The following is a 14,721-nucleotide window of genomic DNA, read 5'->3' on the forward strand; positions in this document are numbered from 1 at the left end:
TTTTTAACGAGTTATTTTTTTTTCTACTAGCTATATCACTCCTATCACCTGGATTTAAAAATTACAGGATTTAAAAATCCTAACTTGCTCTGCCTCTCTGCATGGTCCACACTTCTGCTTCTAACTATCTCTGTTTTGCTTGACCTAGCAGCCTAGTTCTTCCCTTGGCCAGGGAGGTGGGTGCAGCAAGGAGTGGTTAAGAGCAGCTGTGGGCTCCAAATAGAGCAGCAGGTGCTGGAGCAGAGGTGGTGCTTCCACCATCTCTCCTTGACTGCAGTAGCCTGTGCTCAGCCCCTCATCCCTGGAAGAGCTCATCCTTGCCATCCTTGTGAGCACTGCCTATGCTCCTCCCAGTGGCACCAGAGCACTGTGATTTCTTCTGGCCCTACTTCCTGGCGTAGTGGCATAGGCCTGGTCCCCACACTGGAGTCCTGAGCATAGGCAGCAAGAACCCGGCTCTAGGATGAAGTTCAAGCCCAAGCAGACACTGACATAAACCCTGAAGGGCTTCAATAATGAACAGCCTGCCTGTGCTTCCACAGCAAGCAGGAGGAAGAGGGGCCTTTGGTGAGTAGCAGTAGTCCCCAGAGCAATGGATTGTCCCAGGAGGAAGGTTGGAGACAGAGTAGGAGCCTGGCTGTGGTGCTGTGAGGGGGGTTTATGAAGAGGCTGGAGGGAAAGAAAAATTAGGCAGACTCCTGGGAATATTTGAGCAGACTCAACACTGGAAGCCCAGAACATATGTTCATGTTCTAACAGTCACTGAAATATTGGAAGGCTGGGAAGACTCTGTGACTATAGGAAGGAAGAGAAGAGACGCGTGTGGCGACCGGCGCGGGAAAGCGGCTTCCTAGTTAGGGAAGCGTTAGCCCCGTGGACCCAGCAGCTGTCACCGGTGAGCTACTTGGAAGGCCGATTTGGCGAGCTTGTAGGAGGAGCTTGAGACCTTCACGTCCCCTCCGACTCTCAGCTGGAAGGCAAGATGGTTGAAGCAGATCGCCCAGGAAAGCTCTTCATTGGTGGGCTTAATACAGAAACAAATGAGAAAGCCCTTGAAGCAGTATTTGGCAAGTATGGACGAATAGTGGAAATACTTTTGATGAAAGACCGGGAAACCAACAAATCAAGAGGATTTGCTTTTGTTACCTTCGAAAGCCCAGCAGATGCTAAAGATGCAGCTAGAGATATGAATGGAAAGTCCTTGGATGGAAAAGCCATCAAGGTGGAGCAAGCTACCAAACCATCTTTTGAAAGTGGCAGGCGTGGACCACCTCCACCTCCAAGAAGCAGGGGCCCTCCCAGAGGTCTTCGAGGAGGAAGTGGAGGAACTAGGGGACCCCCTTCACGTGGAGGATACATGGATGATGGTGGTTATTCCATGAACTTTAACATGAGTTCTTCCAGGGGACCACTTCCAGTAAAGAGAGGACCACCACCACGAAGCGGGGGTCCCCCTCCTAAAAGATCAACACCTTCCGGACCAGTTCGAAGCAGCAGTGGAATGGGCGGAAGAACACCAGTGTCCCGTGGGAGAGATAGCTACGGGGGTCCACCACGAAGGGAACCCCTGCCATCTCGCAGAGATGTTTATTTGTCCCCAAGAGATGATGGATATTCTACAAAAGATAACTATTCAAGCAGAGATTACCCAAGCTCCCGAGACACCAGAGATTATGCACCGCCACCAAGAGATTATACTTACCGTGATTACAGTCATTCCAGTTCCCGTGATGACTATCCATCAAGAGGCTACGGTGATAGAGATGGATATGGTCGGGATCGTGACTATTCAGATCATCCAAGTGGAGGTTCCTACAGAGATTCATATGAGAGTTATGGAAACTCACGCAGTGCATCCCCTACACGAGGGCCACCACCATCTTATGGAGGAAGCAGTCGTTATGATGATTACAGCAGCTCACGTGATGGCTACGGTGGAAGTCGAGACAGTTACTCAAGCAGCAGAAGTGATCTCTACTCAAGTGGCCGTGATCGAGTTGGCAGACAAGAACGAGGGCTTCCCCCTTCTATGGAAAGGGGGTACCCTCCTCCACGTGATTCCTACAGCAGTTCAAGCCGAGGAGCGCCAAGAGGAGGTGGCCGTGGAGGGAGCCGATCTGATAGAGGGGGAGGCAGAAGCAGATATTAGAAACAAATAAGACTTTGGATCAAGGTCTCCATGCAAAGAAACAAAAGATGGAAAGTCTTCTGTCATAACTACCCAAGGACTACTAAAAGAAAAGTTGTGTTACCTTTTTAAATTTTCTGTTTTAAGTTTCCCTTCATTTTTGTGTTCTTGTGAGGAAAAAGTAAAACATGATTAATTTTGATATTATGAATTGCTTTCAACAAGCAAATGTTAAATGTGTAAGACTTGACTTGTACTAGTGTTGTAATTTTCCAAGTAAAAGTGTTCCTAAAGGCAAAAAAAAAAAAAAAAAAAAAAAAAAAAAAAAAAAGGAAGGAAGAGAAAGTGGTTCAAAGGAGATGTAATAAAGGTTCTTCAGTGACATTAGCCTGTCCACACAGAGTATCTAGAAAAACTAAAGTTGGGGTGTTCTCCAACCAATGGACAGTCCAGGGTCCCTTCCCTCCCAGATAGCAATGCCTTGTTTGTGACTACAGCACAGCCCTCTGGGGTGCCTTCCAGTATAAAGTAGAGAATGGAAGCCCCTCCCATCATGTCATGCATATGTCACAAGGAGAGGTTCCCTTCTCTTTTCTTCTAACACCTCTGAGTGCTGCTGGCAAATTCTGCATTTGCTAGGCAGGGATTTCAAATAATTTTTATGTATTTCATCTGCTTTCAAGTCTTTTAAACTAAGTAATAAAAGAACAAAAATATTTTAAGACGCCAAAGCCATGTGGAAGTTTTTTAAAGCCTTCATGGTACTCCATTACCTTGTTTTTCATTTTAATAAACTTTTTAATATTATCACTTTGGTCTACTTAACATTGCATGGTTTATTATGACAGCTCACCTAGTTATTGTGTATATTATTTCCCTAAGTTTTTTCTTACAATATCAAATAGACTCCAAATCTTTGTTGAGAATTAATGAAAAATTTTGGTATGTAAAAAAATATATCCACCCCAAAATGTAACAGAGTCCTGTTCTCCATTTGTATACTGCAGATTTGGGTTGTTTTTATATGGGCCAGTAGCCTTTGACAAAGCACTTTAGCTTACTATTTCTGCGAACCTGTTCACAGGCAGAATTATGTTACAGTCAATGTACTAGGACCGGTTTTCCATTGACCCACTGATTTGATATGAAAGTGTGTGCTGTATTTAGGGAAAACTGTCAGTACTTGCATGTGACTCAGCACAGCTCACCCTCAATTTCCAAAATTGTGTGTGAGAGAGTGTGTGTGTTTCAGGATATATGTGTGAGTGTGTGTGTCCATGTGTTTGTGTGATATATATATATAGTATATGTGAACATGCTGACTGTGAGCAATACACACATGTGACATATCCAGAGCAGAAAAGAACATTAAGTGTCCTGTTCTATTCCTCTCTGTTCTATTCCTTCCAGACTGTTTTAACTATCTGGGCCATTTTTCTGAGTATTCCTCTCATAAAATGTATTTTACTGAAAAAAAATGTTTTTTACTGTCCTCCATATATTGCCCTCATTGTATATCTTCTTAGGATCTAATTGGTCCAAAAGAGAAGAGCTATGCTTACGATGTGATTTGTGCATAGGTAGGGTGGGGAGCATAGCAAGGACGTATGGTGCATGGTGTGATTGCAGAGTAGATGAGATAGTTCTTGCAGAGACCTGAGTGGAAGGAAGGAGATGGGGTTGTTAGATAACAGATGTCAAATTATAACAAGAACGAAGAAATTAATTCTAGTACTTACCATTGTAGAAGGGAAAGTTCAGTTCCCAGAAACTTATTATATTTGATGGAGACATAAAGTAAAAAGCCTTCCAAGTCTCCAAATGAGAAGATATGACAGGGTGGACCAATGAAAAGACACATCAGAGGTTCTCGTTTTATTTCTCTTGCTGTGATGAAATATCCAAGGGAAAAGCATCTTAGGAGAGAAACAGTTTGTTTAGCTTACAGTTTCATGTGGCTGTCCATCTTTGCAGGAAGTCATAACAGCTGGTGCTTGAGAGTATTGGTCACATCACACTGACATTCCAATGCAGAGACAAATGAACACAGATATGCTCACTAGCTTGCTTGAGTGCTTACTTGTGTTCAGCTCAATTCTCCACCTTTATGCATTTCAGGGCCTCCTCCCTGCCTAGGGAATATTGCCTCTGAGAGTGGGCTGTGGTTTTTGATATCAATTAATTTAACTAAGAGAGCCAAACCCAAAGATATGCCCACAGGCCACTCATGGAAAAATCCCTTGTTGAGACTCTCCTCCCAGATTGACTCCAGGTTGTTTCCAACTGACAATTAAAGCTAACCCTCCCAGACTTGGTTACAGCAAGTACTTGTTTAAAAAAAACATTTATATACTACAGGTAAGCTGTTCCTTCAAAATAAACCAGAAACTAGGTAAGAGGTTTCATATTCTGACTATTTTGGTGAAAGTAGTTTAAAACACAAACCCCGGATACTCCATAATCCATAATTTGTTTGCAAAAGAGAATTTAGCCACTTTAAAGGTATCTGATGAGATGAATATTTTCAGTGTCATGTGGTAATGGTCATTATACCTAGGAGAATAAAATTAAAGAATGTGGAACTGCTTCTACCACAATACCAACCAACAAGAAAACATTAGGTTAAAATGAAAATGAGAGTTGAAAGCTCCCAATGAAAAGAAATGATAAATGATTTGATAGTTGTACATTGTGTTCTTGTATTGAATCTTCACAAAGGATAAAGTTGCATGCCAATTGAAAATCTTTAACATTGCCAACAAATTTGCTAGACAAACACCAAAGTGATCATGGTTAAAACATATTTTCCTATATCCAGTGCAGATATATAAAGAAGACATGTTCCCACAGTGGACAGCCAAAGTTGATCTCAGAGAAACAGGAGGACTGGAGTTCTCCAGTGTAGTATACTGTAGTGTGGTTTGGTGCAGTGTGTTGTGGTAAAGTGTAGTGTACTGTCATGTAGTGTTTGCTGCTTGGTGTGCATGATGCCCTGTTCTCCCTTTCCAGTTTAGCCCACCTAGAGAAGCTGAAATTAGAATATCAGTTGCCAGATTTTAGGAGGGTGATGGTGGCCTGGGAGTTGCAATCTCAGCTACCAAGGGATTACCTCTTCTATAGAAATTTGGTGGGTTGCAATGGGCCAAATATCTCCAAGTAACTGCTAAAGAGTAATAGATATGTTCTCAACACACAGAAAATAATGAGATAGATGCCTGAATTGATGGCTGTGCCAGATACCATCTTCTTCAGCAATGTGGTCTTACCATTGACTTCCAGAAAGGAAGGAAGAGCATTGACAGCACTCTTTAATGATTGGGGAGTGTGTATGAGACTCAGTGATGAGCAACCCCAAACAAGATAACCGAAACTTGTCCCTGGGTTTTTCATTGGGCAGTATATTGTGTTCAGGGGAAGAACTGTCAGAGCATAATAGGTTATTTTCTTTTAAACTTCCTTTATATGGGTTTGTGTATTATAAAGCTTCTTCAATTGTAGGTTTCCACATGGCCTTTCAATAGTCTTCAGTCAGTTATCCCACCTCTATACTACTTCCTTGACTTAGTGTGGTTTTGCTTTCTGCTCTGCAGCACAGGTGTGGAAAACCCACTGGGCAGACCAAATGCTGACATGGTAGACTGTTTGTATCCTAAGCCCATTGTCTGGTATTGACCTGGTTGGAAATGAAATTACACTACTTAGGGGGTGGAAGAATGTAGCCTTGGGCATGGGAGGTGGAAGCTGGGGTTCCCTGACTCCTTGGAGTCCATTTGACAGTGGAAACCACAGGCAAGAGTCGAGAATAGAGGTTCTGAATTCCATGGGCCTATGTTAAGGAGTCTGGGGAGAGGGACTCCTGAAATCCTGGACATCAAGACAATGCTGGGTTGCAGGGAGTTCACAGCAGGTTTGAGCCTGCTGGCCTGCAAGGAGACCAGGGCAAGGGGTTCTCAGAATCTTAGACATGCAGGTACTGCTAGAAGTCACAGAGGAGCTGAGCATGGAGGAGGCCAGCAGGCTGAGAACTAGCCCTGAAATCAGAGAATGGGGAATTCTGGATTAGCTCAGAGGTGGCTAGTCCAGGAGAATTGAGGGGCCTTCTGTTGGAGACTTAGATGGCAAGGCTCTGTAGGCAAAGGCTTTTTCTCTGTGTAACCCACAGTTGGTTTGCTGAGAGAGACAGTCCTTGGTTCTAAACTGTTTATTGACTGTATTTCATGGAAATGAAAACATAACACGTTTTGAGGTTAGACTAGAAGTTAAGTACCTTCTGAGGAAGGAATGTCCAGGAAGGGAAGCTTATTGACTAAACCCTACCATCTTCTAGGTACCTCATTAGCAGGGAGAACCCTATTCTGTTCTAAATGACCACAGACCATGTTCCTATGTAGAGATTTTGGTCCCATGAAAGAGGTCTGGTAGAAAGCAGGTGACACTTTTACCATCTACTGTGGTTCTGGGACTTCCAACCCACTCAACTTTACCAAATTCCTGACATGGTGGTCTCCTATCACAGGTGTTTGAGTTTTATTGATGTGAGGAGACACCAAGGCCACTTTTCATTGGGACTGGCTCAGTCCATTGACTTCAAGGCAGGAAGAATGGCAGGTTCAGAGGCTCAGTCCATTGACTTCAAGGCAGGAAGAATGGCAGTATCTAGGCAGACATTACTTTGGGGAAAAAGCTAAGAGCTCTATAACTTATTCTGAAGGCACCAAGAAGACTGTCTAACTGGTGTTTAGTAGGAGGGTCTCAATGCTCACCCTCCACACTGACACACTGTTTCTAACAAGGCCACAACTCCTAAAGGTACCACTCCCATGGTCAAACATATTCAAACCACCACACTCCTCTGCAATCTCCCAAGACATTTACCTCACTCTGTCCTATTGTTTTCCTTTTTTTCTTCACAAACTATGTGTTCTATTATTTTCTTGAAATATCTTCCTATAACCCAACACTAGTGCATTACCTTCTATGGATACTGCAGTTTAAATGCACATCTCTAGACATTCAATGTTACCATCCACATAAGACACATCATGTGGTATTTGTCTTTTTGGGTCTGGGTTATATCACTCAGAAAGATTATTCATGTCTCCATCCATTAACCTATACATTTCATTTATATTGTCACAGTTCATTACCATTGTGTATATGAACCATATACTCATTATACTTTCAGCAGTTATATTTACGTCTGGGTTGTTTTGATGTCCTGACTATTGTGAATAAAGCAGAAGGGAACATGAGCACACCCAGGTCTCTGTCTTAAGATAATGCCCTTGGCTATATGCCCTGTAATAGTGTGTGTGTCTGTGTTCTCTTGCTAGAAAGAGACACCAGGAACATGATAGGTCCTTTTAACAAGAGCATTTAAATGGGGGCCTGCTTACCATTTCAGAAGTTTAGTACATTTTTGTCTTGACAGAATCATGCAGAGGCAGACATGGTGTTGGAGAAGTAGCTGAGAGTTCTGTATCTGGATGTGCAGGAAGCAGGGATACTGGCCCCGAGCTGGGCTTTTGAAACCTTAAAGCCCACCCCCACAAGAAGGCCACAGCTCCGAATACCATCAAATAGTGCTATACCCTGTTGACCAAGTATTCAAATCTATGAGCCTATAAGGGTTCTTCTCATTCAAACACCACAAATAGTACAACTGGTTCATATAGAAGATCTACCTCTAGCAAAGTTTTCCAGAACATTTCTCCGGGTTTCCATAATGACTGTATGGATGAATATATGTTCTCTTACCCCACACTCATGCCAACAGTTGTGGTAATTTAGTCTACTGGTAATAGCCATTCTGACTGCAGTAAGATACAAGGTTAAAACTATTTTAATTTGCATTTTTCTGATGAAGAAGGATATTAAACATTTAAATACATATCTATGATCCATTTCTTTCTCTTCTTTTGAAGATTCTGTTCAGTTTGACAGAACATTAGAAGGGAGTGTGTTTGAGACTGGGACGCTCTACTTATCCCTGCTGTCCCAGAATCTAGTACATAGACCAGGCTGTCCGGAGGCTCATGCAGTTCTTTTTGCCTCTGCCTTCTGACTGCTGGGATTACAGGTGTGCACTACCATGGACAGCCATAGAACATTTTGAAATGTTTAAATTTATAATGTTTTAATGTTTAACAGGTAGGTTTCCTGTTTAGTTTTTAACACCATCCGATTGTCTAGAAATGAACTCTCTGTCATATGTACACTTGGTGAAGATCCTCTCCCATCCTGTAGGTGATCTTTCCATTGAGTAAGAGTTTCTTTTGCTTTCTTATTCACTGTTTTATTGCTAGGACAATCCCTGCCCAGGATAACATATAAAGAAAACATTCAATTGGAGCTGGCCAACAATATAGAAGGGTGATCCAGGATTGTCAAGGTGGGGAACATGGCAGCAGGCAGTCAGGCATGCATACAGGCATCATGGCACTACAGGAGTAGATGAATTTGCATCTGATACATATAGGGGAGGCAGAGGAAAGAGATAGAGATGGACAGACATACAGACAGACAGAGGCAGAGACAGAGACACAGAGAGTGTAGACTGAGATATAGAGAAAAAGAGAGAGAAACATAGTGAGATCAACAGAGAGAGAGATAGTGACAAAGACAGGGACAAAGACAGAGGCAGGGACTGGCATGAGCTTTTGAAACCTCAATGCCAACCTCCAGTGTCACAACTCCTCCAACAAGGCCACATATCTACTAGTCTTTTCTAAAACAGTTCTATGAAATAGGTATCAAACATTCAATTATGAAATGACCTTTGAAGGTCATTTGGATCCCAATCACTTTATTTATAATTCGGAAGATTTAAATTACTCAATGTGAATATTTTTATTTCCTGGGATATATTAGAGATATACTGTTGTGTTTCTTATTTGTTTGTCCGACGTGGTCATGCACAGGAGAGTACATTATTACTGTAGCTAAATTTATGACTATAGAGAGAGAGCATGGATAATTTTTTCATCCTGACATTGGGATCCACATAGTTTGACACATTATCTACATCAAAAGCTCAATTTTCTGTGGAGCTCTGGCTGGCTGGGCACTACTTATGAAGCCTAAACAACATAATACTTGAAGAGTCCCATTCCTGCCTGAAACTTCTAGTGTTACAGGACTATGTATGAACCACACATAAATGCAGAATGTCCTTATGATAGAAATAATTAGAGATGATGTTTTGTCCATAACAATACACTAATTTTATTCAATAACATCTTAAAGTTGGGAGTCAGTTTATACAGTATATAGACTAAGCAAAAAAAGTAAATTAATTACAGTAACAAAAAGACAGTGAATATATAATGAAACTTCAAATGAAAACACAGGAAAACCATAACCACAAAGAAATCAAAACTCTAACCAAAAACCAAACAAAATATTTAAGATAAGCATCATTCTCTTGCTGCAGATGTTCAGCAAAGACCCACAGCCTGTTGCTGGCCTTGGTGAAATAGTGCAAAGGCAGTCACTGATGGTAATAATCTGTTCAGGATGAATATAGGCATGCCTCATTGGGGTGGGTGTTCTGCTGATGTACTAGTCCTTCCAAGTCTGAGCATGAGAGATGTTACAGATGATACCTCAAAGTTTTTCAAATTCACTTGACTGATCACCATGAAATAATTCTAGATGACCCAACAGTACCAGCAAAAATTGGCATTCTCAGAGCCCTCCTGGATGCTTAGCAGATCTTGATGTATCTCAGCACTTCTCTGAAGCCTTCCAAATAGGCAGTCTTGCTGGACCAGAGGCTAGACAAAATAAAGGCCTCATTACCCATAGCAAACCAAAAAAGAAGAAAATGCAGCCCAAGATTGCCATGGTTACAAGGATTAGATGCAATGGTGGTTAATTTGCTTTGCACACCCAGTGCTCCTGGTGAACAGTTGTGTCTGAGCAAGGTCTTGACCTGGTCTCTCATCTGTTTGAGCTTCTGCAGAATATTTCAGACCTACAGGAGGAAGAGAATAAAAAGCCTGGTGAGATCTTGCCATGTCAGCGATCCAGAAAATACCAGTGTTACTCAGCAGGACAATCCAGTATGACCTTTCATCTGAGATCTTTCCTGTATTCCTATAGGAGAAAGGGCAGAGAGCACCTGGGCCTGGATGTTTTTCTCAAATGTAAAAAATTGCTTGACACTGAATTGTGAACTACAACTGTGCTGGAGTTAAAGTAAAACACCACATTTCTCCAATAGTCTAAATACTTGATATTGAAAAATAAGTGTGTATCAGTGTCTGAATCTAACATTAAACAGAGGCCTTCTAGGGAGCCTAACAAACTTTGAAGTGAAGGCTTTTATTATTTTGGAGTCCTGAATCCTTTCTTGGCTCTCCTTGGGAACCCCTATATCTGGGAATCCCCAGAGAAACCATCTCACAGGAAATTCATGCACACTGAAAGGATACTGTAATCAGCAAGAGTGTGCTTCATGCAAATCTTCCCAAGGGTAAGCATTGAACTCTAAAGGGGATACTCATGAAGGAAAACAAAAACAAAACAAAAGAGAAACAAAAACCAATAGTCCTGCTATGCTTATGGCTCCTTAGGTACTGCCATCCTGTGCTAGTACCTCATCTTGGAGACTGCAAAAGGAGGCTGCATCTTTTCAGTCAAGACAAGACACACACACAACAAACACACATACACACACACACATACAAAATAAAATTGGAGCCTGCCCTTCTGTTCAAGGAGAAGATAGGCCTAAGCCCCTCTGGATGAGTTGCCATGGAGCAGAACAGAGGACCTGGTTCCTAGATAATTCAGGAAGTGGCATCCTGAGGCACCTCTCCATACCATACAGTCTCAAGGGGTTGCCTTCAGGGGTCCAGTATCTCCTCTGCCTAGAGTAGCAAGCTAGAGGTGGCCGACTAGGATGGGGAGGAGAGGGCATGGCAGAAATCCAATTTCTTCAAAAGAGGGTAACTCCAGGGAAAGTCTTGGAAATGATCACAGAAGTGTAAAACTGGATGAGACATAGGAGTGAGCCTGGATAAGGTGCAGGATGGTTACATAGGTTTAACTGTGTTTATGATCACACATTAGGGCATTCTGCCCCTGATGCTTCATTCATCCTACCTGCTGCTGCTTAGTATAGTAGCCTTTGATCTTCTGGCTGCCTTCATTACATAGTATTTTTGTTTCTATGTTGCCTTCTTCCAATGCAATCTGCTCCCTTAGCAGCTGTCTGTTCTCCTTCCTCAACATCCTGACTTTGTGCTGGATGAGGTTAGATTCAATCAGGAGGTGGCAGTTCCTGAAGCTGAGCCACAAACAAAACATGGTGAATCCAGGAAGCATCCATCTTCCTCCCATTCCTCCAAGGACCATTCCTTCATCGTTGGCCTTGATCCCCAGACAGCCTCAGACAAGTATCCAGATTTGCCATAGAGGGATATCAAATCCAGAGGACTGCCACTTTCCAGAAGACCCAAGGTACTTTTGAAAACCCTGACACCAACAGGGACTCATGTATCTCTCAGAAAAGAACATGGGGTCTATATGTGCTTATAAGTCTGTGGTATTAAAAAACCACCTATAGGTATAAGGCAACATTCTCTAGGAGTTAAGAGACCCAAGCATCACACAATCTTTCTATGTTTCTCCTGGAAACCCCATCTATGAATCTACTTTCAGAGCCCAAGAGTCCCAAGGCTGATTGATATCTCCATCATGGTGGAAACCTTTTCGATCTTGAGGATACTTAGTTGGAAAGGACAGTGACTTGAGGGGCTCCCAGACTCTTCACACTTGGTCAAGATGATCAAAGATATTAAAATCTTAGTGCCTTGTTTGAAGGAGTCAGGCTTCCTGTTTAGAGACTTACAGTATAGAACCTGAGTTCCCACTTTAGTTCAAAGACAAGGATTGGCAGACATATCCTGTGCCTAGGTCTTGGGTCATGACCCTGTTAGTCACTCACCAGTAGAACTGATTTTCTTTAGTCAACTGCTTGCACTTGGACAAGGCCTCACTGATGTCCTGGGGCATTCTCTTCAGGTCAGTCATCACCTGGTCATGTTGCATCACAAGCATGAATGTCTCAAAGTTGATCCTGTGGGAGGGCATGGCCCAAGGAACAAATTGTCCGGTGAACTGAGGATACAAGGATCATTTCAATTCAAGCTGAATCATGCCCTACCCCACCCCATATATGCCACTCGACCTAGCTCCTTGTTACTGGTTCCACTTGGTGCTTATTAAACTTATTCCTCTTCAGCTTGGGCCAGTAAGCCCAGGGAAGTAAAGGCAGTGTGCTGATCTGCCTCAGCTCCCTGAAGGGATTTGAAAGAATAGACTAGCTCTCCCAGAACTTTCCAGGAATCTGTGTCACAGTCCTGGGTCCATGTTAAATTTTTATGATTCTCCTCCTGGTTGTAGACACGGAATTGGCAATCCTTGGCTCTATTGCTAAATAAATTCCCAAAGGACATAATCATATCTACAGGGAAAAGCCTTTATAACACACCAGGAGATTCCAATCTGCATCCATGGTGAGCACAGAGATCAAGTCCTGTGCTACTCAAAATGAACCTCCCTGGCTTCCTCACTATTATTGCCTGGAAATGGTATCAGGCACAACCTCAGGATATATCACATGATCCAGACTCTCTAGATCTTAAGCTGCACACACAGGAACACATACCTTCACAAATGCACACACAAGCTCACATGCACCCAGTATCTCTCTCAGTCTCTGTCTCTATCTCTATCTTTTACACACAGACACACAGACACACACACACACACACACACACACACACACACTCACACACTTACACTCAATCAGAATGCCAAATAAATAAATTGATTTGGCTTTATCTGAGAGTATAATGAACAAAATTTGAGAAAAGCTGTTATGAACTGCAGCCAATCCAGTCATACTGAGAGGCAGCATATGTGACAGGCCCCTCCAGAGGTTGACAGGACCAATTGGACCCAAATTACTACCTGGTCAATTATGGAAAGGATTGGCTATAAACAAACATTACCTAGCAACTCCCACCAACCAACACCCGTGTAAGCTTCTTAAATGGCAGGATGAGAGCTCACACATTACTACCTTCATCCCCAGACTGTGATTCATGCCACAGGCTCTGAATTACTTTTGCAGGAATCAAAAGTGCCTGTGACCCCATCTCACTCCTATCTGAACTTGAAGTTCTGCGTCGAAAATCCAATCAGAAAAATTGGTTTGGATATGCAGACAGCCTGTAGTTGTAGCCACCTGTGGTATCTGGGCTTAACATGGATGGCCTAAGATAGTCAGCAAAGAACTGGGAATAATGACTACCTGTCATTTAAATCCTTGTTAGTGTAGTTGGCCAGGATTCCCTGAAGTTCGTTTCTGGCATTTTTTATGTTCTGGAGCTCTCTTTTGAGCTTCTCCAACCTCTCGTGTCTCTTCTCCTGCTCATTGATGGTGGGGGCTTGGGGTGATGCCGCCCCAGCAGACCCTGTAGGTAGAAAAACACTAGTAACCTTGTAGAGATAATAGGGCAGGGAAAGGGAAACCATGCTTTGTCCCACAGAGAAGACTGAGGAAGAGGAAAATCTTTAGACACTGAGAATCCCTGATAGTGCATCATAGCTATACTCTAGCTGGGCTCCTCAGATAGGTCCCTGTTCGCAACCACCATCACTAAACATATGCCTGACTTCCTATTTTAATCGCCCTAGCCCTGAAATGCATAAGCTGGATCAGGCAAGAATAAATGGAGGGCATTGTCAGCTCATATCTGACAACCAAAGCCGTACCTCTCAGCATACTAGCCAACACTTTTCTAGTCTTCTTCAAATGCATGATGAGAGCTCGTACACTACTACAGGAACCCCAGACTGTGAATCAGTCCACATCATGTGTGTTCAATCCCAAAGTGTCTGAGACCTTGATTCATAGTCAGGGGATTAGCCCTCTCTGTTCTTGGCATCACATGCTCATGTAACATAGAGGAATCTATATTAAGATGAAGTGCATGAACACTCTATCCTGAGAACAACACATTTCTATTCTTACAGAGCTTGGTTTCTGCATAATTTGCCATTCAGGGGGAAATTAAGATCTCTCAGCAAAGCCCCTGCAGGCTTGTCAATACCAGGCTGTCTGTAAAACTAATCATCAGACACTCCTGACTCTGTTTCTACCGTTGAGGAATCTGAAGGATCCAGATCACAATCCCTATTCCTGGAAGGACCAGCTGAAGCCCACATCCCCCAGGGAGCTCCCCAAACCTTGCCCAGCACTCACTGTGCCTTCTCCATGACCAATTGTTTCTTGCCCTTTCCCACCATGACGGGCGGCCGGCCTCCTTCTGCCTTGGTCTGGTGTCTGTGTGTATTCTATTCTCTCTCTGAAATATCCTGAGGAGCATGGACAACATGCCTGCTTGGGAACCCATGAGGATCTGAAGGAATACCCCACAAGCCGCTCTGGTTACCACAACACTGGCGACATCACAGAAGATTCTAGGGTTCTCTTGGATACAAGAGATTGTCCAGGGAAGTGACTACTGATGATGTCACCTGGAACTTCCATGGCCTACCGGCTTACCAGCTTGCCCCAT

At 43.0% G+C, this 14,721-nt stretch overlaps 1 protein-coding gene and 1 pseudogene across 2 annotated transcripts; one reads left to right on the forward strand and one right to left on the reverse strand.

Moving 5' to 3' along the window:
- Window positions 815–2,451, forward strand: Gm7324 (predicted gene 7324; annotated as a pseudogene).
- Gm16506 (predicted gene 16506) lies at window positions 9,328–14,721 on the reverse strand. Of its 2 annotated transcripts, none has more exons than NM_001378729.1 (5): window positions 14,406–14,564; window positions 13,452–13,614; window positions 12,081–12,212; window positions 11,237–11,420; window positions 9,328–10,103 (listed from the first exon to the last, which is right to left on the reverse strand). In NM_001378729.1, exons 1-5 carry the CDS (start codon window positions 14,554–14,556, stop codon window positions 10,098–10,100), a joined length of 636 nt encoding a protein of 211 aa, NP_001365658.1. In that variant the 5' UTR covers window positions 14,557–14,564; the 3' UTR covers window positions 9,328–10,097. The 2 variants fall into 2 exon arrangements, with proteins under 2 accessions (NP_001365658.1, XP_030104098.1); XM_030248238.1 differs by lacking the exon at window positions 9,328–10,103 and adding an exon at window positions 14,701–14,721 and having other exon boundaries at window positions 11,228–11,420; window positions 14,406–14,562.

Source organism: Mus musculus, chromosome 14, assembly GCF_000001635.26.
Source record: "Mus musculus strain C57BL/6J chromosome 14, GRCm38.p6 C57BL/6J".
Classification (NCBI taxonomy): Eukaryota; Metazoa; Chordata; class Mammalia; order Rodentia; family Muridae; genus Mus; species Mus musculus.